The 27,267-nt window shown below is 52.4% G+C and overlaps 1 protein-coding gene across 4 annotated transcripts in view; it reads right to left on the reverse strand.

The window, feature by feature from the left end:
- Positions 1-27,267, reverse strand: part of HIVEP3 (HIVEP zinc finger 3) — a 477,777-nt gene that overhangs the window by 26,453 nt on the left and 424,057 nt on the right. For all 4 annotated transcript variants that reach the window (XM_086716639.1, XM_086716637.1, XM_086716638.1 and 1 more), the window contains one exon: positions 26,817-26,962. In XM_086716639.1, the coding sequence (XP_086572765.1) occupies positions 26,817-26,962 (146 nt within the window). The remainder of the gene's footprint in view (positions 1-26,816; positions 26,963-27,267) is intronic.

Raw genomic sequence — 27,267 nt, forward strand, 5'->3', positions numbered from 1 at the left:
CAGGGAGTGGGGCAGGAAGCCAGAAGCTGGGCCTCTCATGTTCGGAGAAGTGAAACCACCAAAGAGGCGCGCACTCCTTACATGTGCACATTATACAGGGCTGCTCCAGCCTTCAGCAGGCCCTGGCGCGCAGGGTTCTAGAATAATGACTTTCACTCAGGGAGGTGGGGAGGCTGAGCGCGGGGGTTCTGCACCCTCCCTTTCCCCTCCGCATTGAGCTACTTCTCAGACCAGGCATCTGTGTAAACTGAACCCTGTAGAAAAGAGTTTTGTTCATTGTGGACCCCTGGGTGGTTCAGTAGGTTAAGCGTCTGACTCTTGGTTTCGGCTCAGGTCATGATCTCACAGTTCACGGGATGGAGCCCCAAGCCGGGCTGTGCAGCGACAGCACGCAGCCTGCTTGGGATTCTCTCTCTCTCTCTGCCCCTCCCCTGCTTGCACTCTCCCTCCCTCTCTCAAAATAAATAAAATCTAAACATTGAAAAAACAGTTCTGAGAATTTAAAAACAATTTGAAAATTACTGTTAAAGAACATCCATGCTGGGCAGGACCTTAAAACCTCAGACTTCCGGTGGGGGGGGCGGGTGGTGGAGCCTTGTGAATCCTCTGATGTGGTCATTGTAAAGCCCGTGGGTGCACATTGTCCTATGAGTGCACACGCCTTGGCACCTGGGGTCTCACGGTTTCCGGGGAGCTCTTCTTCCATGAAGCGAAAGTTGTCAACCTGTGTTCCCACCCGAGTCTGAGCTCTGGCTAGTGCTACTCCGCTTCATGTGACAGTGTCCAAAGCGTGCCACTCCACCCAAGACTGCTTTCCTCCAGGCCTGTCATTGCTATAGTCCCAGCTACTCCACTCAGGGTGGATGCCGATTCCTTCTCAGACTGGCCCAGGTCCCTCCAGGTTGTCCTTTGTAAGATGGAATGGGCCATAAGCACCCAGGGGCCCCCCGGGGGGTGGGGTGGAGGGCTGGACCCAGCCCAGCTGAAGCAGGACTGGGATCACTTAGTTCCTCCAGCTTCCCTTCCTTTTTCCCCAGACAGGAAGCAGGCTCAGAATGGGAACATGACCAGATCCTGGAGATTGAACACCTGTCTTATTCTTTACTAAAAAAGCACCAAAAAGAAAGTCAGCCAGGGTCAGAGGTGCAATCTCTTATCACGGAAAAAGAAAGGGCTGTCATTTGTTGAGCACTGAATCTGTGACAGGTGTTTTTTCCAGGAATTCTGCTGTGGAAGCCACAACACAATTCTGTAGGACCAGTGGCAGGAACTGAGGCGGGAAGGTCACGTTGAGGCTGGCTTAGGAAAGTCTCAGATGCCAGCACAAAAGCTGGGCCTGTGTCTGGCAGGCGGTGGGGGATAGGGAGGGTGTTCAGTCCGAGTGGTGTTCTGGAAGCACATGCTGAGGCCGCAGTGCGGCCGCAGCTAGAAGGGACACTGCCCAAGGCTGTCTTAGAGTAGCAGCTGCTGAAATGTGTATACACTAAGTGCCTGATCAATGCTTGTGAGCCATGGCTATCGACTGCTGTGCCACTGTGGTCTCTAAAGCCTTAGTGTGTCCTGCAGCACAGAGACACAAATATGCACTGAGAGGCAAATGAGAACAGGCCGTGCAGCGTATTCGAATCTCACAGTGAATGCAAGGTCTCCTCCTGGGAAGGTGTCCCCCAGTAATAGCTTTCGTAGCGGGCAGTGAAGTGCAGCAATGAAGAGAATCGGACTTAGGAGCCAGAATTCCCGAGGCTGAAACCAGGTTTTGCCCCTTATTAGCTCTGTGACCTTGGACAGGTTACTTAACCTCTCTGTGCCTCAGTTCCTTAATCTGTAAAATGGAGATAATGTCCTATTTCTTGATCTGGGGGGTAGGTGAGCATAGTTACAGAGGTGTATTCATTGTTTAATGGCTCATGGACTGTGTACTTATGACTTGGATTGCTTTTTCTATGTATGATAGGTTTCCACTTAAAAACTACTGAAAAATAATAGTGTATACTCATAGGATTATTGTGAGGCTAATTTCCTTAATACAGGTTACAATCTTAGAATAGTGCCTAGCATGTACTGAGCGCTCCATCAGTGCTTGCTCTCTCTAGCGCTCTGTTTGTTAGCACTCACTACAGTTAAATTTACTCTTGGGGTGTCTGGGTGGCTCAGTTGGTTAAGTGTCCGACTTTGGCTCAGGTCATGATCTCACAGAGTTCACAAGTTCGAGTCCTGCATCGGGCTCTGTGCTGACAGCTCAGAGACTGGAACCTGCTTCGGATGCTGTGTCTCCCTCTCTCTCTCTCTGCCCTGCCCCCCCCCCCCCCCCCCGTCTCTCTCAAAAACAAACATTAAAATTTTTTTTTAATTTATTCTTCACCAATGTAAGGAAAACCAAACGGCCCAGTTTTCTATAGACGGAGAAGCCTGGAGATGTCCCTCTCACCCAAATCAGAAAGGAAGCCAATGGTTTGGTGCTACAATGCCTGTAGAACTGTTCATCTGGGGCCACATAGGCACCAGCTGATAGAGTAAGCAGTTAATGATGGAGGCTCCGCCCCCTCATCCCCTCTGCCTCCTCCCCAGCCCCCGCCAGGTTTGCAAAGGAATCCAAAACATGCTGATGGGGATGCGGGTGCCCTGGGAAGCCTTTTAAGACCGAAGCCAGCGGAGGCGATGGTGGTGAGGAACCAGTTCCGGTGTTGAAGAGGGAGCTGCTCACTTGGAATGGGAAACATGCCAGCATCCAAACTTTCAGGTTGAATCCATGGCCGAGGCAGCTTCAGCTCCCCCCTGTGACACGTGACCCACACAACAGGGGGCTTGACCAGGCTTAGTTAGACTCCAGCTGTCCACGTGAGAATACTTTTGAAACGGGAATCAGTAGGACGAAGGATCAAGGTCCAGATAAAGAAAATGCAGCAGAATTAAGTGCAGCCTCAGTGAAGTTAACCAAACCCTTAGAAGCCATATCAGGATGATACAGATGCAAAATGCGTAAGAGCTTTCCAAGGAATTCCAAGCTTAAGAATAAAGGGTTATTTGCGCTTGCCAACTGCAAAACAAGACTCCCCTGGTAGGGGGCGCTGTGCCAGTTTTAACTGTACACATAGCCTTTCTCCAACCCGTCACCTTAACTGTGTGACCATTCAACACTGCAGCCAAATTAGTGTCATCACGAGGGGAACGTGGAGGGGAGGGGGCATGGCAATAGTTACAAGCTGGAGTGGTCACGTCACGGACAATCTGAGCTCCTGCTTGCCTATCACATCTCACCTTCCCTTCCGTTAAAACTTTTTTTTTTTTTTAATGTTTCTTGATTTTTGAGATACAGAGATACAGAGCATGAGCGGGGGAGGGGCAGAGAGAGAGGGAGACACGGAATCCGAAGCAGGCTCCAGGCTCTGAGAGCTCAGCACAGAGCCCGACGCGGGACCCGAACCCACGAACTGTGAGATCATGACCTGAGCCGAAGTCGGACGCCCAACTGACTGAGCCACCCAGGCGCCCCCCACCCCCCGTTAAAATTTTCAATGCTTTGGACAGTTCTCAGCACGACAGACGGAAGAGGCACTTTGCATAGAGGCAGGCAGGGTGGGAAGACGTGGCACAACCCAGAGCTCCTACGTTAAGATCAGACTGAGACCTGCCGCCACCAGCTCGGCTCTCCTTCAGAAATGCCATTTCCGTGAAGTCTGGTCCGAGATGAAGAGGCACGCGGGCCAGCTAGCAGAGAACACGTCACCGGTCCCCAGCACGGTGAAGGTGAAGCTGAGCGTGAGCACGTACTGGACGTGAGAAAACAGAGCCGGGGTATGAAATGAGGCAGAGGCTGCTGCAGAGGCAGCAGAGGCTGGTTCTTTTGAAATCCTCAACGGTAAGTGAAGGGGATGTCGAAGCTTCTTAAGCCCCTGGAGAAGTTTCTCATGGACTGGGAACCGCACCTCAGACAGAGCCGTCGTCACGCTCCGTCCTCAGGCACCTGACAGCCTGCATCTCTGGGAGCCAGCTACCCTGCTTCTGTGACCCCCAGTCTCACCCTGGGGCCGCAAGCCTCAAGAGGTCACAGCTTCTGACACAGCCCCAGAAGGCTCTTTATCTTCTGGCGGGAGCTCTATATCACCTTTATGGTCAAGGTGAAGTTGGAAAGTCTCCCGTCTGACAGACTTGCCGAGGACTTGGCATGAGTGCTGAGCTACACGTTTGCACTGGACGGACAAGATGAGCAACAGCAATACCAACTGAGCATCTATGATCATTTAGCACGACCGAGGCATCTTCCTCATTACGGGAGCTCAAGTATCCCTTGCGTGTCGCGCTGTTCCTCTTTTTCCGATGAGGAAAAGGGAGGCTCAGAGAGGTCACATCACCTGCCCGGGGTCACCCAACCAGTGAGCAGCTGAGGCAGGACACCGAACCCCCAACGCTCTTCTCTGGCTCACACGCCCTTCCAGCTCTCACGGCTGGAGAAGATGCTGCTGATGGGGCGACTGTTCTCCAGAGCGTGGAAGGAGAGAGGGAGAGGGCAGAGATGTCCATCCCCCGCCACGGCCGCTGGGGAAGCACTGCCATCTCCACCATCTCCATGCACCAGCGTTTGGTGAGGTCCACCCGGGGCCGGGGCGGGGCAGCAACGGGGTCTCATCAGGAGCCGGCCATGCAGGCGGCCGAGCATCAGAGGATGCAGAAAGTAGGGCGCCCCAGTGCATGGAGCTGTAGTAGAAAGAACACAGATCCGGAACCAATAGGGCTGGCTTTGGTTCCCAGCTCTGCTCCTCACTGTCTGAGCCGTAGGTAAGTTCCTTTGCTTCTCTGAGCCTTGACCCCCTCAACTGGAGAATGGGCATGTGTGTGCGTGTGTATACATGTACAAATACGGCTTAACAGGTGGTGATGAGGATTAGAAATTCTATTTGTGAGGTGCTTAGTGCTCAGTTCTGTACCCGGGGGCACAGCAGGCACCCAACAGACGATGGCTGTGGTTACTGCAGATGGAGATGAAGGGGGAACAACGGGGGGGGGGGGGCACTGCCGTCGGAACAGGGCTCAGCCCAAGGGGCCACGTGCTGCACCTCGTCCGATGGTCACTAGAGCTGAAGTCAGTTACCTGGGGTCCTTCCTGAGTATGCACGGTGAGTGCTGCCGGGGGGGAAGGCAGGTGGGGCTGAAGCAGGCTCCCCGCGGGGCCGGAGAATGGTCAACCCCTGGGCACAGAAAAGCAAGCAACGCTTTTCTCAGCAGGCCTAGAGCTGACAGAGGAGACTTCCAGACAGAGAACAGAAGGAGCTCTCAAGAGGGTCCAGCTACACCGTTAGAACAGATACACCAGAAAGGTTTTAAGTAAGGAGACCCCGGTGTATGCGGGCGTGTGCCTTACCCAAGGTCGCATGGACGTTGATGGCAGAGCCGGGACTACGACCAAAGACTCCCCCCTCCCAAGGCAGAGCTGATGTGACTGGGCGTGCCCTTGTTACAGATGACCAGGACCGCTCCCCACACACTTCCCTGCACTCGGCCGGGTGCCCAGTGGAGAACTGAGTCAACACGGTATCTCCAGAAAGCCACGGGCAGCCCTCCAGCAGCACTGGCCCGGCCGGGACCGAGTGTCACTTACAACTGCTATTTACAGCACGCGGTGCCTTTCAGAGTGACCCTGTGGCTATAGAGCTAAGTCCAGATAAGATGCAGAGTCAGCTCTAAGTGGCTGAAAGGGAACAGATCCTGCTAACATTCCCTGCAGATCCCCTGGCGTTTGCCGAGAATGGGGACAGACGCTGAAGCACCCTCCAGCCCCCGGGTTTCAAAACAGCCTATGACATAGAGATAGTTGTCCCTGTTCCAGAGATGGAGACACTGAGCTCAGAGAGGCACGGCGACTTGCTCTCAGCCACACAGCTAGTACGTGGCACCATATATATCACACCAAAGATCATTCGTATTGTGCCGCTGCCTACATTTTTAAACATACATGTTTAAACCACGCATGGATTTTACGAAGTGGAGTTCCCCTGCCTGGGGGCTTTAAGGCCAGCCATCAGGGGAAACATCCGTTTGTCTGACCAAACAGAAAATAAAAATGTCAAGTTAAGGGAAGATAACAGGTCCTGGGGGTTCAGAAGGAGAGATGAAGTCTGGCAGGCGGTGGCAGGGTGAGGAAGGTCAGGGAGGTGCCATGGGAATGATCCCTGAAGGACAGGTCAGCTGTGACGATTTGGGGATGAAGAGGGGGAGGGGGCCCTCCAGAGAGGAGGGAACAGCATCAGCAAAGGCACTGAAGCAGAGAAGCATGGGTCACACAGAGGCCAGGGCAGGGAGAAGAGACTGAGGAGGCGGTGCTTTGGAGGGAACCGGAGGGAACTGGGGCGCCAGCAAAGACTTTCTGAGCCAGGCTTTAGGGCCAACTGCGTGGTGGAGTCACAGAAATGCCAAGCTTTGGGGATTTAAAAATAGCTCCAAATGCACGATGTGTTTACAATTTACAGTAATTCCTATTTTGTTCATCCCCCCTGTCCTCTCACAAAAATGAAATGAATGGAAAGGGACAGAGGTCCTTCCCCACCCGCAACTGACAGCTGTGGCGGGACCCCAGGCCCCTCCCCCACCTCCCCACCTCTCCGGTTGCCCCCCACTCACGGCCGCTTCAGGCCGCATCAGCCCCCTGTTCTGGCAGCCTCCAGCCTTCCCCTCTGCCAGTTCGTTCATCTGGAACAATTCTCCCACACCCTCCAACCCGCCCCTGCCCTGCCCATGCCTCTGTCAAACTGCTGCCGGTCCTCGGAGGTGCTTCCGGAGCGGTGCCCGGTCCTCCTGTTCAATGGCCGCCTGCGCAAAGCCATCCAGAAGGTGTCAGAGTGGAGGGACAGGGCCCCGCAAGCTGACGCTCACTGCACGTCTGCGGGTGCCGGCACACGCATGGTAACACGTTCAGTCCTAGCACAGCCCTAGTACTCTCCCCACTTTGCAGGTGACAAAGGGAGGCACAGAGAGGTTACACACCCAGCAGGTGACGGAGCAGGGACTCAAGCCCAGGTGGGCTGGCTCGAGGCTGCGGGCCTGGACCCCCCAGTCCAGCCTGTGTCCGGCTTTCCCACTGACATTGCTCTGCCTCCCCATACAGGCCGCTTCCATACTTCCCAGGGCCCCTGTCCCAGCTTGCCCCAAATCACACGGCCCATCTGGGCAGAGCCAAGGCCACTCCCAGGTCTCCTGGACTCCAGACGCAGCGATTCTCCCCGAAAACATAGAAAAGGACCCAGCCCAGAGTGTCCAACCTCCAGTTCCTTGCTGCCTCCTTCCAATTCTTGCCATGCCCTACCCACCGGAAGTGATATTCTAGGAGCACTGTAAAGGGCTGCGGTGATGCTCCAGGGGCTGGTGTTTCAGAACCCAGCCCGAGGACCCCCATCTCGCGCTCTCCAGCGTCAGGGCTCAGAGACAGGCCTCCTGAGCATGCCCCTGTGTGTCCTGTCCCCTCCCCCGCCCCCGCAAGGCATCATCCTAAGGCCTCACCGTCACAGAACTGCAGGTTTCATGTGTTGTTTTACGTTATTTCTAACACACATTAAAATAGAACGTGACAGAGGAAATAAGGAGCATTTGTCCACGTACTGCCCAAACTCACGCTGATGGTTTGCATCACAGCCTGCGGGAGGCTCTCACCCAGGTAGCTGCAGACACAAAGCACCTGCCGTGAAGCAGGCTGACATGGGCAGGAGCCAAGTGCCCAGGAGTCCAGGGAGGGAACGCGGCCTGTGAGGAATTCCTGGAAGGGTGGAAGCAGAGTTCTGAGCGTCGTGAGCTTGTGCTGTGATTCTCTGGGAGGAGAGTGACAGTGTCCCCTAGGCCCACCCAGCAGGTGGGGTGTTGAGAGCACCCCCCGGGGCCCCATGGCGGATGGCCAGGCCTGTCTACCGAGGCTGCTGGGACCCCAACCGGCTCCTCTGGGCCGTCCTGCAGAGACCAGCCCTTGACCCCCATCTCATCATTGTACTGCAGAGAAAGGCTCCCCCTGCCAGTGTGGTCCGACGCCAGCGAACCTGGGGGAGCCCTGCTTGCTGTTTTCAGTGTTTGGACTGAGAGGGATTCCTGCCACTCTGGGCAGAGGAGACCCAAGGAAGTGAGGGGAAGGGCACCCCCCCCCCTTTGATGGGGACTTGAGCAGGCGTGAGGCCCCATCCTGCTGGACCCCAGGCAGAGCCTGACTACATTCACAGCAGCTTCTCCTCTACCTCAGGTGAGAGTCGACCTTCGGGGGCCATTCAGAGGGATGGGGCAGACTAAGCCTCTAAAACGGGGAAGGGAGAGAGCCTAGATCAGTGTGGGGACACCCGTGGGTTCCTGCAGCAGCCAGACCCCCCGATATCCTGCTGGGGTCCGGGCGGACAGCACCCGTCTGTCTGGTGAGGCTGCAGCCGGGCCCAAGGCCCACCTCTGCTGCGTCCTTCCATCCCTGGTGGGAGTTCCTGGGTCACTGCTCACCCTGTGGCTGGCCCCCTGGGGTTCCCTGGGCCCAGACCCATTCAAACCCCATCCCCTGCTCTGCCCCATGGGGCTCCTGTTGGTCACAGAGAGGATGCAACTCCCCAGCTGCCTTCCCCACTCGAAGGATGCACCACTCACTGTGATGGTGAGAACCCAGAGTCCACAGAGAGCCACTGCCAGTGGGTTACAGCCCTTAGGAAAATCACGCTTCTCAGAACCTGCTCCTGAGCTTGCAGGCTAAGCAGTCCCAGAAACTTCTGAGAGACAGATCGGAGACAGCCCAGCTGCCTGATCTGCTGACGTTTGAAAGTCTACAGGAACTGGCCTCCTCCTCTTTGTCAGGGGATGGCTCTCCTTCCTTTTGAATCAGCCTGCATCCGATCTGGCCGCCACTGGGTGAACATGCTTTCCTACCTGACCCCTTAGAGATCCTGCCCCAGGCTGTACAGCACAGCCTATGGACAAGCCTCCCTGGCCCTCTGGACCCTGCCAGCTGCCTCCACTCCTTGCCACCATCCCTGGGGAGATGCCCTCCCTGTTCCTGGCTCCAGTCCCCGGAAGCCCTCGCCTGGCCCCTGGCTGGCTGCCTCCTGGCCCCGGTCTGCCAGCCGTACTTGCCAGAAGGTCACAAGGCCTCACTCACAGCCTGGCTTCTTGCTGGCTGCCTTAGGCTCGTTTTGGCTCTTGTGTCCTGCCCGGTCTGTTGCCACCATGTTCCTGGGAACCTGCCTGCCTGGCACACCAGGCCCCCTGCTGCCCGGCTCCGGCCCAATCTGTCTTCTGCTGGCTGCTATGCCCCAGGACATACCTCCCTCAACCCTCCTGCCAGCTGGGCTGTCCCTCTTCAGTCTGTAAGCCACCCACAGTGACAGATGACACCCGTCCACATCATGGGTCCAAAATTCTGCCTGGACTTCAGGCCCCACTCGTCCTTTGGTCTGATGCCCTCAGCTCCCCCTCTTGGCCTTGGCTGACTCCACTTGTCCAGAAATCTGCCCAGCAGCCCCTGACAGCCCGTATCCCTTTTCAACTCTTTCCTCGATTTCTGGCTTCCTCAGTCTCTTTTCTTCCGAGCCAAATTTATTCTCTCTCTTTTTTATCTTACGTTTCTATTTTGGAACTGTTACAAACACACAGAAAAGTTAAAAGTATAGTGGGGGGAAACAACTTTCTCCCCGAACCATTTGAGAGCAAGTTGCCAATTCCATATCGCATTCTCCCCCAACGCTTCGGTGCCCAGGTCCTCCCTCCAAGGCCACCCCAGGCCTCCCCGGCTGGTCACACTCCACCGGCCCCAGTCACAGCCCACCGCCTGGGGACGGGTGCCCTCCTCAACCTGCGTGGGTTGTGGCCCCCCAACCAGGCCACCCTGTGTTGTCTCTAGAACCAAAGGAATCCTGTGGGGTTGGTCCTCTCTCTTCATGGGAGCTGAAGGCACTGCACGTTTCCAAGGCAGTACCATTCCAGAACCATCTCCCTGCTGTCAGTACAGTGACATACCTCACACACACCTATACATGTATGACACCACCTTCCTTCCTGCCTCCCACTGGCACGTTCTGAGGGGGGGTCAACAGGATGGCTTCCGTCACTAACATGCTGTGTTAATGTCTCCCTAGGGCATAGTTTCCTCATTGGCAAAGCGAGGAATCTGGGTTAGATAATTTCTAGGGACTCTTTCAGAATACCAAGAGCAGTGGACTTTTACTGAGTATTGATTGTGCACCAAGCATGGGACATTCGCTACATGGAGCATCTTCGTAAATCCTCATGCAAACCTTTTGAGATGTAATGACTGTTACCGTTTCCATGCATGGGGAAACTGAGGCACAGAGGCATTACCTAATTTACCCAACATCAGAAGGTCACCCTGATAGATCCAGGATTCCCACGCAGGCCATATGGCTTCCGAGGTTACACTTTACCACAAAGTGCTCGTAGAAAGCGGCAGGTACCAGGAATTTACCCTTTACTCGGAGAGGCAATCATATAATAAATACCGATAATTCATGGCAGAATAAGAGGTCAACTTACTACGTGCCAGGTAACGTGCCAGATACCTACAAACGTTGTTTCCGCTTATTCTCAACAACTTTGACAAATAGGTACTATTACTCTCACTCTCCAGCTGCGAAGTCTGAGTGGTTAAGTGACTTTCTAATCAGTGGCAGAGCCAGGATCTGAACCCAGGTCTGGCTGGCGCCAAAGCCGTGCTCTTGTTATCGCCACACCTAGACGGGTGCTCCGCTCTGAGCGCAGGGAGAAAGGATGCCACCCATGCCCTCTGCTTGACAGTGGGTTGGGGCGGACTGTGCCAGGCTCCGGGGAAGAGTTTCTGGTGTCCGATCCGACTTAACGTTCACAACAGCCCTGGGAAGCCTCCCCACCTCCAGAGTGGAGAAGGGCACCCCAGGAGCACCAAAGAGCAAGGCGGGCAGACGCAGGGCAGCGGAGTATGGCCAGCTGGAGGCATCAGTGTCTCCTGGGGCTGGGCCTGCACCCCGTGGACAGCAAGGAGCCACTGATGCTTGATGGCGAGACACCGCAGCTGGGACCCCCTCCTCCAGGAGACTCCAGACCATGGGGAAAAAGCAACTCTCTTCTCATTTTTCTGAGCTGTGGGGCCAGAGAACCCTAGAAATTTAGCCTCTTTTGCCCTCCTTGTCCCCCTCACCTATGTGTGCTCAGGCAAGCAATACCCAATACCCAGCTCCGGGCGCCAAAAGAAATCTTTCCCAACAGATGTCTCATCTCAGGGTGGGGCATATGGCCAAAGACTCCTGCCCAGGTAGTCCCTGCAGAGGAGCCTGGATTAGATCCTCTGAAAGCTAGGAAAGGCCAGCTCCTCCTCGGGGAGAGACAAGCGCTTACAACGGCCTGCACGGCACCCTGGCCCAGGCCTTTCCCTTGAAGACTGTGTCTGAGCCACATCTCCTCCCGGGACCGACTGCAGTGGTAAATGAGCTCATCTGCTGACAAGAACTGGAAGATCCTACGTGTGACATCATGACGGCCAGAGATGGTTCACCCAGACCACGTGGCCAACATTCGTTCTACGGATGGGAACTGAGATTCTCAAAGAGCAAAGGCACCGTCCATGATCTCAGAGCCAGCGATGGCAGAGTCAGGACTGAGACCCCAGCCCCGACTCCAAGGCTCAAGCCCTCTCCCACATCCTCTGATTAATTACCCATGAGGAAGCTGAGACGGAGACAGGCGATAGACTTCCCCACACCTGCCATGACTGGGCTCACACCATGTTACCTCCTTCCCCATAGGGGGCCTCACTTCAAGCAATGGTGGAAAAGGCAAATGGTTCCTGTGATTTGTAGTGAATCAAATCCAGGTGGACCCGTGCTCAACCCCGTGTTGCACACTCCATCAGCCCCACAGCCCATGTGTGATGTATTCTTTTTTTTTTTTTTTTTTTTCATTGTTACTAGATCAACCAGTCATGGAACTGGAGCTGACTTCCAACCCTTCCCCTTCTGATGTGGGGTCCACATGTGGCCGTCAAAGACACCCTGGCTTATAGGCCTCAGAGGCTCTACTGACCGGGCACAAAGAGCACTGTAGCCCAGAGAAGATCAGAATCATGCTGGGGGAGGGAAGGCGGGAAGGAAGAGAGCAAGATGGAAGGAAGGAAAGAACAGTGAAGAAGGAAGGAAGGAAGGGGCACCTTTGTTGAGCACTTCCTGGATGCCAGGTACCGATAAGCAGCCCGAAAGTATCTTGCCATTCATTTACAAGCAGCCTGTGGAGTAGATACCACTGACCCTGTTTTTAGGGACTGGCCAGTCATTGCTGGAGGCGGGGCTGGAATCTGATTCTATTTCAGTCCAGAGCCTAAAGACTTCCTAGACTTTCTAGAACTGGCACTTTGCCCTGTGCTCCTCTGACTCCTAGGAGTTTAGGGAGCCTGAGAGGGTGGCTTTCCCTGGGGTTCCTCAGAAGAATGAGTTCCATGGCCGAGACGTATTTAAAAACAGCTCTACTGGTAGTCTGTTATTAAAGATGGCGGGGAAAGCATTCTTTCTTTTTTCTCTCTTCTACCTCCCCCACCTCTCTCCCCCTCTACTCTGCCCTTCTTTCTCTTTCCCCCTTCCTCTCTCTTTTTTTCTTTCCCTTTGGCATAATAACCCCACAAAAAAGGGAAGGGTAGGAGAGGACACTGGCAATAAAGCTTTCAGAAGCTGGAAAGAGATGGATGGGTGAAAAAGACTTTGCAGGTTCAAGAAAGTGGAATCTTAAATTGACAGCAGGGAATACGAGAACCAAATTGACTTCCACCATAGGATCTCTCAAGGACTCTAGAGATGGGGGTGGGAGGAATCAAGAAAAGGATGACTGATTATATATATATATATATATATATATATATATATATATATATATATAATGTTTTGTATTTTTGAGAAAGAGAGAGAGTGTGAGCGGGGAAGGGTCAGAGAGAGAGGGAGACACAGAATCCGAAGCAGGCTCCAGGCTCTGAGCTGTTAGCACAGAGCCAGACGTGGGGCTTGAACTCACGGACCACAAGATCATGACCTGAGCCAAAGACGGATGCCCAACCGACTGAGCCACCCAGGCGCCCCTATTTATTTATATTTTTAAAAGCAGGGACAGAGGAATGACAGGAGCTGGCGATTTACTTATTTCTTTGTTTAATTTATTTTTTTAAGTAAACCCTGCCCCCAACGTGGGGCTGGAACTCACACCTTTGAGATCAAGAGTTGCATGCTCTACTGACTGAGCCAACCAGGCGCCCCAGGGTTACTGTTTTTATTTTTACTTATATATGTATTGTTATTTTTAGTTTTTGATGTTTATTTATTTATTTTGAGATAGAGAGAGTGAGAGAGTGAGCATGAGTGGAGGAGGAGCAGAGAGAGAGCAAGAGAGAAAATCCCAAGCTCCTTGTGGTCAGCACAGAGCCTCACATGGGGCTCGATTTCATGAACCATGAGATTGTGACCTGATCACAATCAAGAGTCGGACACTTAGCCAATCGAGCCACCCAGATGCCCCTATTTTATAACTTATTTTTAACTTTTGAAAGTAATCTCTACGCCCAACATGGGGCTCAAACTCACAACCCTGAGAATCAAGAGTCACATGGTCTACCAAATGAGCCAGCCAGGTGCTTCCCAAGATGACTGTTTTTAGACCCCCATCCCTTCCTCAACTCTAGCAGCCAGGAGACCGCCCCTCCTCCAGCCCAGAGAAAGTCTGGAAGTTTCTCTGCAAACGATGAAACGAGAGGCCTTTGAGGAAGGCGTCAGGCAAGCTGAGGGCAGGCAGAGACACCATAAAGATGAAGGGGATGTACAACTGGATGCTGGGATTCTTCTCCCCTCCCCCTCCCACCTTTTTCTTTCCTGTGGCTCCCAGAATAGAAACCCTACACCCTTCAGTCAGGCCACTTGAGTCTCCACGGGGGCTCTGCCCAAGAAGAAAGACCTAAAGACCCTGCCACTGCAGAGACCCCAGGGGAACAGCCTAGATGGACATCTACTGGGATGCGCACCAACAATGAGCCCCTCTCACACCCGGAGCTGCCGGTCAGCTTTGAGCCTCCCAGTCTTAAACAAGTGAAGGCACCTGAAAAAAGGGACAAACAGGGATAAAAGGGAACCTGAGGGAAGCAGACATCGTGTAGAAAAGAAAACTAAAACCAAAGACAACTGACCTTCATGGCCTCTGGGAGATAAGCGAAGGTACCAGGATCCATCAAATAAGAACAGGATGCTATTAAAAAGAAACATTCAGGAAAAAAACAAAGGGCTCTTGACAATTAAAAATGTGATGTCAGACATGAACAAAATGGCTGGAAGACAAAATGGAGGGCAGTACCCAGAATGTCACGCGAAAAGACAAAGAGATAGGAAATCTGACAGAGAGGTATGAAAATCAGAGAAACAAGCCAGGAGGTCCCAGCCCTGAACCACAGGAGATCCAGGGAGAGGGGATAGACGTCATCGAGGAAGCAATGCAAGATCATTTCTTAAAGCTGAAGCCCCCCGAGGTGTCAGATTGGAAGGGTCACTGACAGAGGCAGACCACCCTGCACCAAGAGCCACCCGGGTGACCTTTCACAGTTCTGAACAGGAAGGGAAGATCCAGAGAGGGTTGCAGAGAATGGAACAGGAAAAAAACTGACCTGTCAGAGACACTTTCTCTAGAACACTATACAGAAGGATGGTGTCTGCAAAAAATGAGGAAGTAAATGAGGAAAAGGAAGATGTGAGTTCCCAGAGAGGGGAGAGCCAATATAGGAGGAAGAGAATCTCCGGGGTGGGGGGGGGGGCGCTGGGGGGTGGTGAAGGGAGACTCAGTGGGGAGGGGGGCAGCTGTGCCCCAGGCAGAGGGAGCAGGAAGGGGCCTGTGTCAGCAGATGGAATTCACAGACCGCCCGTGCCGCCGTCTTGGTGAGGGTTGAATTGAGGCTATGAATTGAATCCATAATAAATACATGGAAAAATAAGTGAACACACACACACACACACACACACACACACGCACACACACACACACAGTTTTTATCTGCAGAGAAAACAGAAACGTTGTACAGGAAAGAAAAAGAAACCGCAGTTCATTATGTGACTTAGCTGTGAATTATGTATGTGCTACTCTAACGAGAGATGGGGAAGCGAGGGGGCGTGTGACGAATGCAGAGAGGCTCTTGGGTCACTAATTACTACTTAAAGCTGAAATGCCACACTGGGGCAGCCGCCCAGGCCCATTTCTTAGAGATGTACAACTAAACAAAGAGGAAGGGTACTGCTCTTCTCCATAAACAAAATTTACGGAAATATTTGGCTGGTTTTAAAAAAAAAAAATTTAAGTTTATTTATTTTGGGAGGGAGAGAGAGAGAGAGAGAGAGAGCACAAGCAGGGGAGGGGCGGAGAGAAGGGGGGGAGACAGAATCCTGAGCAGCCTCTGTGCCATCAGCGCAGAGCCCGACGCCGGGCTCGAACTCCCCAACTGTGAGATCGTGACCTGAGCTGAAATCAAGAGTTGGACACTTAACCAGCTGTGCCATCCAGGCGCCCTGGAAATAATCTGGTTCTTTAAATTCTGTGCATGTGTAACTTTGATAAAGACAGAAAGAATGAGAGAGAGGATGTGCATGTCACTGCTCCCTAAGAGGCCACTTCTCCCACAGGAGAGAGATGGGGAAGCCACCTTCCTTCTGGGCTCTGGGCCGGATTCCCCAGGACGGGAGAGGCCACGACTCAGGCAGACGCTGTCCAGGCCCAGTGGATGCTGAGTCCTCGGCTCTCAGGGGCCTCAGCGTGTTGGGGTGAGGAGCCCACTTCCCCACACTCCCTCCTCCCAGGCTGCGTCCCCAGCCGCCTTAGATCCCCTACAGGAGCCCAGAGGCAGCGGCTGCTTAAGAAATGGATTCTCCTTTAAATTTTAATAGGATGCATTTAGGTCTTCTCCGACAGTCCTCAGGGCTCCGGGGACTCTGGCCCCAGCCCACTCAGACACTCAGTCTGCCCCATGATCAATATGTCTTTCCTCTGGTCCATTTTGCTTTCATGCATTTTTTTTTTTTTTTTAAACTGTCCGTGACTTGGGTTTCGTAGTGACAGAAGCAGCTTTCTCTAATGCTTGGAGTGAGTGTTCCCTGGGAGGTCCTTCGAGCACTCAGGAGAAAGATGCCAGGCCAGTCCCAAGAGTCAAGCTAACTAGATTAACCTCCAATACAAGCACAGCTCAGAGATACTGCGGGTTCACTTCCAGAATGTGCCACAAAGCCAGGCAGGTGAACGTGTTGGTTCCCCGATGTGTACAAATTTATGTTTACGCTCCGCCATACGTGGTCTAGTAAGTGGGTAATAATAGCATCATGTCTAGATGTACATACCTTAATTTAAAGACACTTTGTTGCTAAAAAAAAAAATGATAACCATCACCTGAGCTTTCAGCAAGTTGTAATCGTTTTGCTGGGGGAGAGTCACAGCCCTCAGTGTCGGTGGCTGCTGACTGGTCAGGGTGGGGGTGCTCGGGGTTGGGGTGGCCGTGGGAATGTCCCCGAATCAGACAACGATGACGTTTGCGGCCTCTACTGAGTCTTCCTGTCACAAACGATGTTTCTGTAGCGTGTGGCACTGTTTCATCGCGTTTTACCTACGGTAGAACTTCTTTCGGCACTGGGGTCAGTCCTCTCACGCTCTGCCACTCCCTTATCGACTCAGTTCAGGTGATATCCTAAATCCTGTGTTGTCATTTCAACAATCCTCGCGGTCTCTTCGCTGTGTGTGGAGGAGATTCCACCCCAAGAAAGCCCTGTCTTTGTTCATCCCTAAGAAGCAGCTCCTCGTCCCTTCAGGTGTCCTCATGGGACTGCAGCCATTCGGCCACAGCGTCAGGCTCCGCAGCCGATTCCTGTTCTCCTGCTCTTTCTACCGCATCTGCGGTGACTTCCTCCACTGAGGTCCTGAACCTCCAATTTACAACAAAGCAATATCTGCGAAGCGCAACAAAGCGAGGCCCGGTAAAATGAGGGATGCTTGTATTTTTATTTGAGGGAATCATCTTAAAAAAAAATTTTTTTTTTAATTTGTAAAAGTTTATTTATGTACTTAGAGAGAACGAGCAGGGAAAGGGCAGGGGTGGTGGGACGGAGGACCCGAAGCAGGCTCTGTGACAGCACAGAGCCTGATGAGGGGCTCAAACTCATGAACTGTGAGATCATGACCTGGGCTGAAGTCTGATGCTCAACTGACTGAGCCACCCAGGCGCCCGGAGGGGATAATCTTCACAAAGGAATACCTTTCTCAGGAATCTAAGTGATTTCCTGGGAACAGAAATTTCCTGCCCTTGTTTTCTTTTCTTTCTTTCTTAACTTTTTTAAATGTTTATTTATTTTTGAGACAGAGAGACAGAGTGCGAGCAGGGGAGGGGCAGAGAAAGAGGGAGACACAGAATCTGAAGCAGGCTTCAGGCTCTGAGCTGTCAGCACAGAGCTCAATGTGGGGCTCGAACCCACAAACTGTGAGATCATGACCTGAGCTGAAGTCAGAAGTTTAACCGACTGAGCCACCCAGGTGTCCGGTCTTTATTTTTTTCTTTTTTTAAGAGTTTATTTATTTATTTTGAGAGAGAGAGAGAGAGACAGCAAGCAGGGGTAGGGCAGAGAGGGAGGGAGAGAGAAAGAATCCTAAGCAGTCCCCGCACTGTCAGCATAGAGCTCCATGTGGGGCTTGAACTCACGCACTGCAAGATCATGACCTGAACTGAAATTGAGAGTTGGATGCTTAACCAACTGAGCCACCAAGGTGCTCCTCTTGCCCTTGTTTTCAAAATGGCCCTTCACAAGTCTATCGTTGGTGAAGACCCAGAGCCTGGATTGCGTCTGAAAGAACCCTCCCTAATTCCCAGCTCAAATCCTCAATTCTGCTTGCATGGCGGCCACCATCTTTCTTTCCTCCTGCTGTATAGAGAAGTGCCCCCTTCTCAACACTGCTCTGGCCCTACCCCCTGGACCTTCTCCTTCTCTCTGCCCCTCCTCTCCAGAACCATTTCTACCCCTGGCTAGAAGTCTTTCCTAGCAGCACCAGGATCCCTCAGTTTATTATTGTTATTATTATTATTGTAGAAATGTTTACTTATTTTTGAGAAAGAGACAGAGCGCGAGTGAGCAGGGGAGGGGCAGAGAGGGAGAGGGAGACACAGAATCCGAAGCAGGCTCCAGGCTCTGAGCTGTCAGCACAGAGCCCAACGTGGGGCTCGATCTCACGAACTGCGAGATCATGACCTAAGCCGAAGTTGGATGCTTAACTGACTGAGCCACCCACGCGCCCCAACTTTCAAGCTCTTTTGCAGCTTTGTCTCTACTGGCTTCTAGCTGGTGGATCCTGGGTTCAGTCCTGGATGCCCTTTACTTTTCTCTCCTTCTGTCTCCCCAGGTGACCCTCGCCAGACCTGGCCTCTAAATAGCATCTGTGCATTGACAAATGCATATCCCCAATGTGTATTTCCAGCTCAGGCCTGTCCTCTGAATGCCAGGCTCACTGTCCGGATTGCCAAACACCTCCCTGAACCCCTGGACCTACGCTGGCATCTCAGAATTAACATGTCCACCAAGTTTTGATCTCCCCTTCCTTAAACCTCTTTTACACTCTCCTCTCCCATCCCTGTGCATCTCAGTAAATGACACCACCGTCCATCCACTGTCACTCGAGCCGGAAGTGTGGCAGCCATTCCAGAGGCCAGGCTTCTCTTTCTCAACCTTCATATTCGATTCATCCGAAGTCCTACAGCTACCTTCCCCAGCTTCACGGCCATCTTCCTGGTCTCAGCCACGGGATGTCTCACAAGGACTCTGCCGTATCCTGCCCTCCATGCCTCCCTCCCAAAGTCCAGGTCATATTGCTTAGGAGAGATGAGGAGGACTTGGGGAGGAGGAGAATGAGAATAAAACCCAGTGTGGGCACATGTGATGGGGTTGGACAATTCACTCCCCTGCCCCCTGGGGCCACACTCGGGGCTGCATGTCCACACTTAGAGGGAGAAGTTTGAGAATTCAGGAGGGATCAGGGCACTGGGGCCCTCTCAGGAAGAAGACAGGGCCCCAGAAGCCTGGACTCACTTGGGCACCACAGCCATGGCAGGGCACCCAGGGCCACTTCTCCCCGGGCCCCAAGGACACAAGGGATCTGCTCAGGGCAGGCCCTGGCCCGAGAGCTGACTGCCCACAAGCCAGCCCTTTTTGGCATCCCATGTTTCATTTTGACCTTTAACACTTGCAGGGCAGGTCAGCAACTAAAGGACCTTGGATCCCAACCCCAGATGCTGGCCCCATGACTGAGACCATCTGACTTTACCTTCCCCAGACCAAGCCTGACCCCACGTGCTCAGCCTGGTTCAGCCCCGACTCTTGTCCTTGCTCCTTCCGGAGATCCAGAGCCTCAGTCCTGCTCACAGATTCTAAGAGCTTCTGAGTCCAGGGACCTGTCCCTCACCTGCAGTCTCCTGACCATGCTGGAGGGAGATTCCTTCATTTAATAAACATTCTCTAGCCTTGCCTATGTGCCAGGCACTTTTCTCAGCATCGGGGATACAACAACGACCAAAACACAATTCCTGCCCTCTCACAGAGCTTACATTCTGGTGGGGGAAATAGAAACAAACTAGTACATACACAGAAAAAAATAAAGCAGGGAAGGGAAATAAAGAAATGCCAGAAAAGGGCACAAGTGGGTAGGTAGTCTGGGAAGGCTTCGCTGAAGGGTGACTAAAAGAAGTGAGGGAGCCATGGGACTCCTGGGAAACGTGTTCTGGGCAGAGGGCACAGCAAGTGCTAAGGCCCTGAGGCAGAGGCATGTCTGACAAAGAACAAAGAGGCCACTGGCTGTAGCACAGGGAACAGGGGTAGAGTGGCAGGCAGTGGCCAGGGAGGAGCTGAGGCCGGCACACATAGGCCACTCGAGGGCTGTGGAGGGCGCAGGACGGCAGTGACAGGGTCTGTTGACATTAAGCAGGATCACTGTAGCTGCTGGGTTGAGAATGCACTGTGGTGGGAAAGGGGGAAGCAGGAGATTATCGGACACTGTGATCATCCAGATGAGAGACGGCAGTGGCTTGACCGAGCAGACGTGAAAAAAATGGGCAGATTCTGGATACGGTTTCAGAGGTTGAGTTGACAAGATTTGCTAATGGACATGAAACCCCCTTCTCCTTGGGCCATTAACGGGACTTTCAAAAGGACATTCAGCGAGCGTGTGGTAAAGGTACATGGTGTTTCTGCCTGTGTCATACATCACAGCTTTTACATTACCAACTTTTCGGCAGGATACGTTTTTTTTTTTGTTCCAGGTTGGAGATTTATTTTATTTTTTGATGTTCATGTATTTACTTTTGAGAGAGAGGGAAAAGGCGAGAAGCCGGGCGGGCAGCGAGAGAGGGAGACAGAATCCCAAGCAGGCTGGCTCTGTGCTGTCAGTGCAGAACCACTGCGAGGCTCGAACCATATTGGTACCAACTGTGAGATGATGGCCTGAGCCGAAACCGAGAGTCAGACACTTAACCGACCGAGGCGCCCCCCCCCACGTTTGCATTTTTAGAGTGGCTCACCTGATGACTGTACTGCTTACACCTGTCCAAAAAGCTCCAACTCATCACATTTAATTACTAATTTAATCCATTTGTTCCTCAAAACATATACAGGCATCACACCTATTACCAAAGACATAATTCAACCTCATCCATAATCCGGAGATCACGGAAAGATGGGGGGATAGACAGCGGAGAAATTCAGAAATTCGGGATGAAAAATAACAACACACGTGTAGGTTGCAAAGTCCAAGAAGAAATGAGTTTGTAAAAAAATTATCGAGAAAGAAAATGACCTTCAAACTTTTAAAAATTAAAACTATTCTCTTTAAGTGACTATTTTATAAACACACACACACACACACACACACACACACACACACACACTTTAAAAAAATATAAGTGCACCATTAAAACAACGTGTGTTGGGTGTATTGCATGAACTCTTAGGCGTGAATAAAATAAGTTCAACTATTAGAAATGAAAATACATGAGACAGAAAAGCACATCTGTTAAAAATAGAACTCCCTCAAGTGGGGCAATATTGAATTAAGTAAAATTTTAATTTCTTTAACAATTGTACCAAGAACCCAATGAGTCACCGTGGCTCTTCAGTATCTGTGTGTGTTGTTCTAAGGATGAGTTCACTGAACACACCAGTGGAAATTACACAGATGGCTGGAGACTTACATGAAGCCCCAGGGAGAAGTCCAGCTGGACACATGAGTCTGGGAGTCATCAGCCTACAGACGGTATATAGAGTCACCTTGGGAGTTTAGACAGAGAAAAGGGGAGTACCAGGGGCTGAGCCCTGGGAGCCCTGATGTTTAGAAATCAGAAGACGACGGGCAACCATCAAAGATGATGAGAAAGTGCCCGCTGGCAAAGGAAGAGGAGGATCAAGAAAGACGGCACCCTGGAAACCAATGGACAGAGTGTTTCAAGGAAGGGGGGAGGGACCCGTTGTGTGAAATGCTACTGACAGGGCAGGGAAGAAGTGAGAACCGACCACAGAATTCTACAGGGTGGAGGGCACTATTGATCGTTTTAGGAGCAGTTACCTGGAATGGACTGAGAGAGAATGGGAGGAAAGACACGGAGGTAAGCAAGTATAGTCAACTCCTTCTGGAGTTTTCCTTTAAAGAGAAGCAGAGAAATCTGGTGATATAGACCCTTCAGTTAAAGGCGTGTTTTTAAGGTGGGAAACTTTAAGTTTGGATATGCTGAATCAAATGGGTCAGGAGAGAACCAATGGCTGGAGTGATGTGTTGCGGTATATTGGGGTAGGTGAGAAGAGATGGGATCCAGCACCCTCCAGTAGGAGCCCAGGTGGTCTTCTCTCAGCCCAGTAGCTGAGGTCCTACAGTTGGCAGGGTCTGGGGTGGGTTTTGTTCTGATAAATGCCCAAAGGGCTCAGGAGCAGCCCTGGGCAACATATAAATACCCCCCCCCCCCCCACACACACATACCAATCCCTTGCTCCCTGCCCATGGCCACCTTTCCCAATATCCCACCTCAGCTGGGCCTGGCTCCCCTGGCTCTTCCTGTCTGAGCTCATCATTCTCTTCAGACCTAAGCACCGACCTCCCCACTCCTCAAAGCTTGGATGACTATTTTCAGCAGCCGGGTAGTTCCTATGGATCCCAACCTCTCCTTCTTCCACACCAGCCCTTGGGGCTAAGCTCCCAGCTTTCCTTGCCACAAATGAACTTGAGTTAGGACAATATAAGCATTACCCTCCATGAACAATATAACTTTGTATGTGTGAAAACAACACTCCCTAACAAAGGAGCCCTTCTGAAACAACGAAGGCCAAATGCATAGGTGCTGGCTGAGACAGCCAACACATTCCTGATGGGCGCTTCCAGAGGCTGTCTGGAAAATGCAGGCTTTGTTCAGGTGTGGAAGTGATGGGAAATGAAGAGAGGGCTCTGGGTGCCAGCAATAAATAGGAACTGATGCATAGGTGTACAAAGCAAGGGCCTAGGACCCAAGTCAAGAGGGGTCCTGGAATGAATTCCAGTGCCAATGTTATTCCAGAAGTTACACAAAGGACTAGGGAGTGTGGAGGGACCTGGGATGTTAGTTAAAAGAGAGGGTTGAGTACTGCCTCTGAAGGCTGGACACGATTTGGCACAGGGCAGAGTTCAGCAGGCCCAGAGGGTAATGGACGGTAGTGGCTTGTTGGACTGTGGGTCCAGGAAGATCAGGTTGAGTTTTAACTGGATTCTGTGGGTATGGCAGCCACAGAAGGCCCTGAAGCTGAAGTCTGATAGGCAGAACCATGATCAAAGGCACTCAATGGCACCAACCTGGGAGGCTGGAGAGAGGGAGGCCAGAGACACGGAACAGGGAATGAAGAGAGATGATAGCTGAGTCGTGGACCACTTTGTGTGGACACCAGAACTTGGGGACTAACTGGAAGGTGGGGGGGGATCAGGAGAAAAGGTGTCCAAGATGATACTAAGGTTTTGAGTGTGAACGTCTGAGTACATCATCCAAGGTCTGGATGTAGAAGAAGATTCTGTTGGTGGCTTGGTCAGTACATGCTGAAATTGAGGGGCCCAGGAAGCATCAGAAGCAAGGGCGTATGGTTCAGGAATGAGGTTCTAGCCGTAGACCCAGATTTAGTGCCACTGGTGCAGTGACAATGTTTGAAACCAAGGAGAGAAGTGATGACAAGGGAGAACACTTCAGGCCAAAAGAAATCAGTCTGACCAAGTACGTGGGTTGCCATTACTTTCAGACTGCTGACTGAGCTACCTTCCCTCTTGGCCTGTCCCAGTCTCACCCACCTTTCCAGGCCTAGCCCCACCCTGTCCAGGAAACCTCTTCTGGCTGCTCTAGACCCAGGGATCCCTGTCTGCTGTGAGCATCTCAACACGAGCAATCCACACCTCAGCCTTGTGCTACCACCTGAACCACTCACCAAGCACCTTAAGAGCAGAACCATGGTTTATCCCCTTGGCTCTGGGTATCTTCTGGCCCAGAGCGCCCACAAGACACTGAATAAATGGCCCCACCTTGATGGATTGATTAATTGATCAATTGCTGGGTTGGAGGTCAAGAAGAAGGTAGGGAGACTAGTGAGTAGCTTGATTAATGATAAAAAGACTCATGAGTGTTGGTCCCATGGTATCTACTCTTTGTGTCTGGCTTATTGACTTACTGCTATGAATCAGATCTATGTGAATCAACAAGGATACATCTCGAAAACATTGTTGAGTAAAAACAAGTTGCAGATGTATGTTAAAGCCACCAAAGTAGTCAGTGCTGCCTACCAAGTACCTCTGGTTCCCGCATGCAGCAGGTGAGGCTGCGGGGCTTGCCCTGGCCATTGCAAGAAAATAGAAGCTTCTGGGTGGAAGCTGTAGGAGGCAGTGCATAACTGGCTATTTTCCATCTTCCTCTCTCAGTCTCTGTCGCCCTAGATGCCTTAGTGGTTCTTAGGAACAGAACCCCTTGTTGAATGTGTCCTTAAGTGAAATATAAATGTCTGCTGTGAGAAGAAGGAGAAGGAGAAGGAGAAGGAGAAGGAGAAGAAGAAGAAGAAGAAGAAGAAGAAGAAGAAGAAGAAGAAGAAGGGGAAAGAAAAGAAGGAGGAGGGGGAGGAGGAGGAGAAGGAAGGAGAGGAGGAAGGAAAGGAGGGGGAGGAGGAGGAGAAGAAAAAAGAGGAGGAGGAGGCAGAGAGGGAGGAGGAGGGGAAGAAAATGAAAGAAAAAAGGAAGACAGGGATCTAAGACAAAACTGTGGACCTCAGATGGGTCTGCTTGAAGGGCATAGTCATTTTCTGGGTGGGGGACATCCCTGGCAGTTTGAGTGGTTTTGTGCTTGGTTGCATGGATGGTCGCATCCTTGACTCCATCCATGAAATGCCGGAGGTGCCCCCAGGTATATGGCAATCTAAAACACTCCAAATTTCCAAACATTCCTGGGGGGGTGATACCAGCCCCCAGAGAACCACGGATATAGAGGGGTCACCAGAAGTGGGGCGTGGGAGGTGCAGCGAGGGCCCAGATGGGACAGCTGGGCTGCGGGAGAAGAGAATCTGACGGGTGACACTACATGACCCTGAAGCGCTCAAATTGGATGTGACAAGCTGAGGGAGTGAGGAGGACATGTCTCACAGCCTGCGGAACAGAGCGAGATCATCCTGGAGGGAGACACATGAGATGGGTACGGTAGTGACAAAATGCTCAGTGCCATGAACCACGTCCCATGGGTGGCATAGCACAGGATCCTCCGCCGATCAACAGAGCATGTTGTTTTTTCCCTCTAACACATGAGGAAACCGAGCTGGAGACGTGAGGGCTTGTCTGAGCGGAAGAGAGGTAAGTGGGAGGGGCAGGGAGGATGGACCTGGAAAGAGAGGGAGATTCTGGAAGAGAGCAGGTGGGACTAAATGGCAACCTGGATGGGACAACGGGGGGGCACCGATGCCCAGGCGGTAGGAAGACAAGGGGACTCGGGTGTAACCTTCCACGTTTCAGCTGAAGGCAGACCATGTGGCAGAGAGACTCCAGCACGTAGCTGGAGATGTGAACTAACCGGGATCAGGGGAGGCTCCTGCCAGCTGTCCTTCCGGAGCTCAGGCTTCCCAGGGGAACAAGGGCAGCAGGGAGCCGCCTCGGGGACCCGACCTCCAGTCTGGGGGCAGCTGCTTCTCAGGGAAGAAGCAAACCTCTTTGTGCACACCAGCTATCACTCAGCGGCCCCTCAGGGCCTCACAGACAGTTCTTCTGCAAGGCGATTTTCTTGTTTCTTTTCTTTTCTTTTTTTTTTTAAGAAGGCTTCATGCCTAGCGCAGAACCCAATGCAGAGCCCAACGCGGGGCTGAAACTCACAACCTTGAGATCGAGACCTGAACTGAGATTAAGAGTCGGACGCTTAACGGATTGAGCCACCCTGGCGTCCCTTGAAGCAAGAGGAAAGAAGGCAAGTCCCTGTGACCAGAAGCATCAATCCTTGGATGAAGTCCTAGGGGGCCTTTTAAGTACCCAATGATATGAGAACACAGAGACACAAGAGGGCGCTCTATTCAAATAGCAGGAGAGGAAACTGGTCTGTCCCCAGTTGGGAAGAGGGTCAGTATTTTGAAAAACCTTTGATCTAGTATTTCCCAATGGAGCCACTATTGGAATTCTGGGTGGGATGTTTCTGCCCTACAGGGTGGTATTCTTACCACTGCCATTTTTTGTCATCCCCAACCCCCTCGATGTCACCGTGACAACCCAACTCCCCAAGTTTTTGTTTCCAAACACCGTCTGCTGACAGCCCCTGCTGGCCACTGCCACCGGGAACTTGGCCGCCTCTGTTTTCCCCAACCAAGAGAGGAGTCCAGCACCTCCCGCTTTGACCTTGTGAGTTCGGCACCTCCAGGTGCTAGGGAATGGCGGGCCCCCAGTGATACCCCGTGTTGGCTGGTGTCCGTGAGGACTGTCCTTCTTGGAAGGTAGGTTTTCCCTCATGCCGTTGTCCCTTGGGACTGGGTACGAGGAGGGCTGCATTGATCACATTGGAGACACAGACACAGGACCCTGAGACAGACACCACAGGATCTGCTTACAGACACCCATATCCCGGGGAGCAAACACATGGTCACATAGAACACAGCTTGCACAAAACTTCCACAAAGCAAGTCCGAAACAAGGTACCCTTCCAGAGCCCAGAGGGCCCCAGAGTGTGAGTTCCGAGATGTTTGGATCATTAGGTTTCCAAAGACAAGCACCAAAGGTAAAACACCAGGGGTGATATTCCAAACACTGACCAACCAATGAGTCCTGGACCCCGACCAGTTAGAATGGAGACGGGTGTAGACAGCTGGTGCGAGCACTGCCTTCGTTATCAGCCCTGCAAACAGCCTGCGGGCAGAGCCCGAGTCCCCTGTGGGACACCAGGCAGGCCAAGGTGGCCGCTTGGGCAGGACAGAGGTGATTTTGGGGGGAACACGCACCAAGGTAAATGGCAGTCCAGACAGGACCTGGGAGATGCACTAGCGGCCCCAATGCAGGGACTAGAAACCTGGCCAGCATCGGGAGAACGAAGGGGCTGGAGAAAGACCCAGACTGCTCCAGTCCTCAGCAGACGCCCCGTTCCCATCCCCCACCAGAGAGCCCGGCGTTCTGAAACCGAGGTGGCCTTCGAGTCCCACGAACGTGGCGCCTGCGGGCAAGCACCTGTGGGCACAGCCCCGCCGGGAGAGACGCTCACCGCCGCTCAACACAGACGGTGCCACCTCTTACTCCACAGGAAGCAGAACCAAATATTGCAAACCAAACGTGATTCTTACCCTCCTTCGAAGATTTTGATCCTCGCTGGCTCCCCTCTTTTGGAGGCAGGAGCATCTTCCTCCGGCTTCCCTCGCTTCTCTTCTGACTTCTGCACTCTAGCTAGATCTTTCTGGCCTTCCGGGGAAACCAGCGAAGGGAGGTGAACCTGGCCCACCGCAGAATGACAAAATCACTGCTGTTAAACGGTAGTCATAGAACGGTGCCTTTGATGGCACTGCACGCTTACTCTTAACTGTGCGTAGCTCACTTACTCTTCCCTCGACCCTGTGCAGATGCATTAGTAGCTGCAGTTCGCAGAAAGAAGGAAATGGATCCCCAGAGAGGCGAAGCCCCTTCTTCAAGGCCACGTGGTTAGTGTCAAAACTGGGACTCCGACCAGGTCCTTCTCCTGGGAAGACCAGGCTTTCCCACGGGAGCTGTGTTTGCCTTTCCTTTCACACTAGTCTAGGA

The sequence above is a fragment of the Puma concolor genome, chromosome C1 (genome assembly GCF_028749965.1).
Source record: "Puma concolor isolate L17-30 chromosome C1, mPumCon1.1.hap2, whole genome shotgun sequence".
In the NCBI taxonomy this organism is placed as follows: domain Eukaryota; kingdom Metazoa; phylum Chordata; class Mammalia; order Carnivora; family Felidae; genus Puma; species Puma concolor.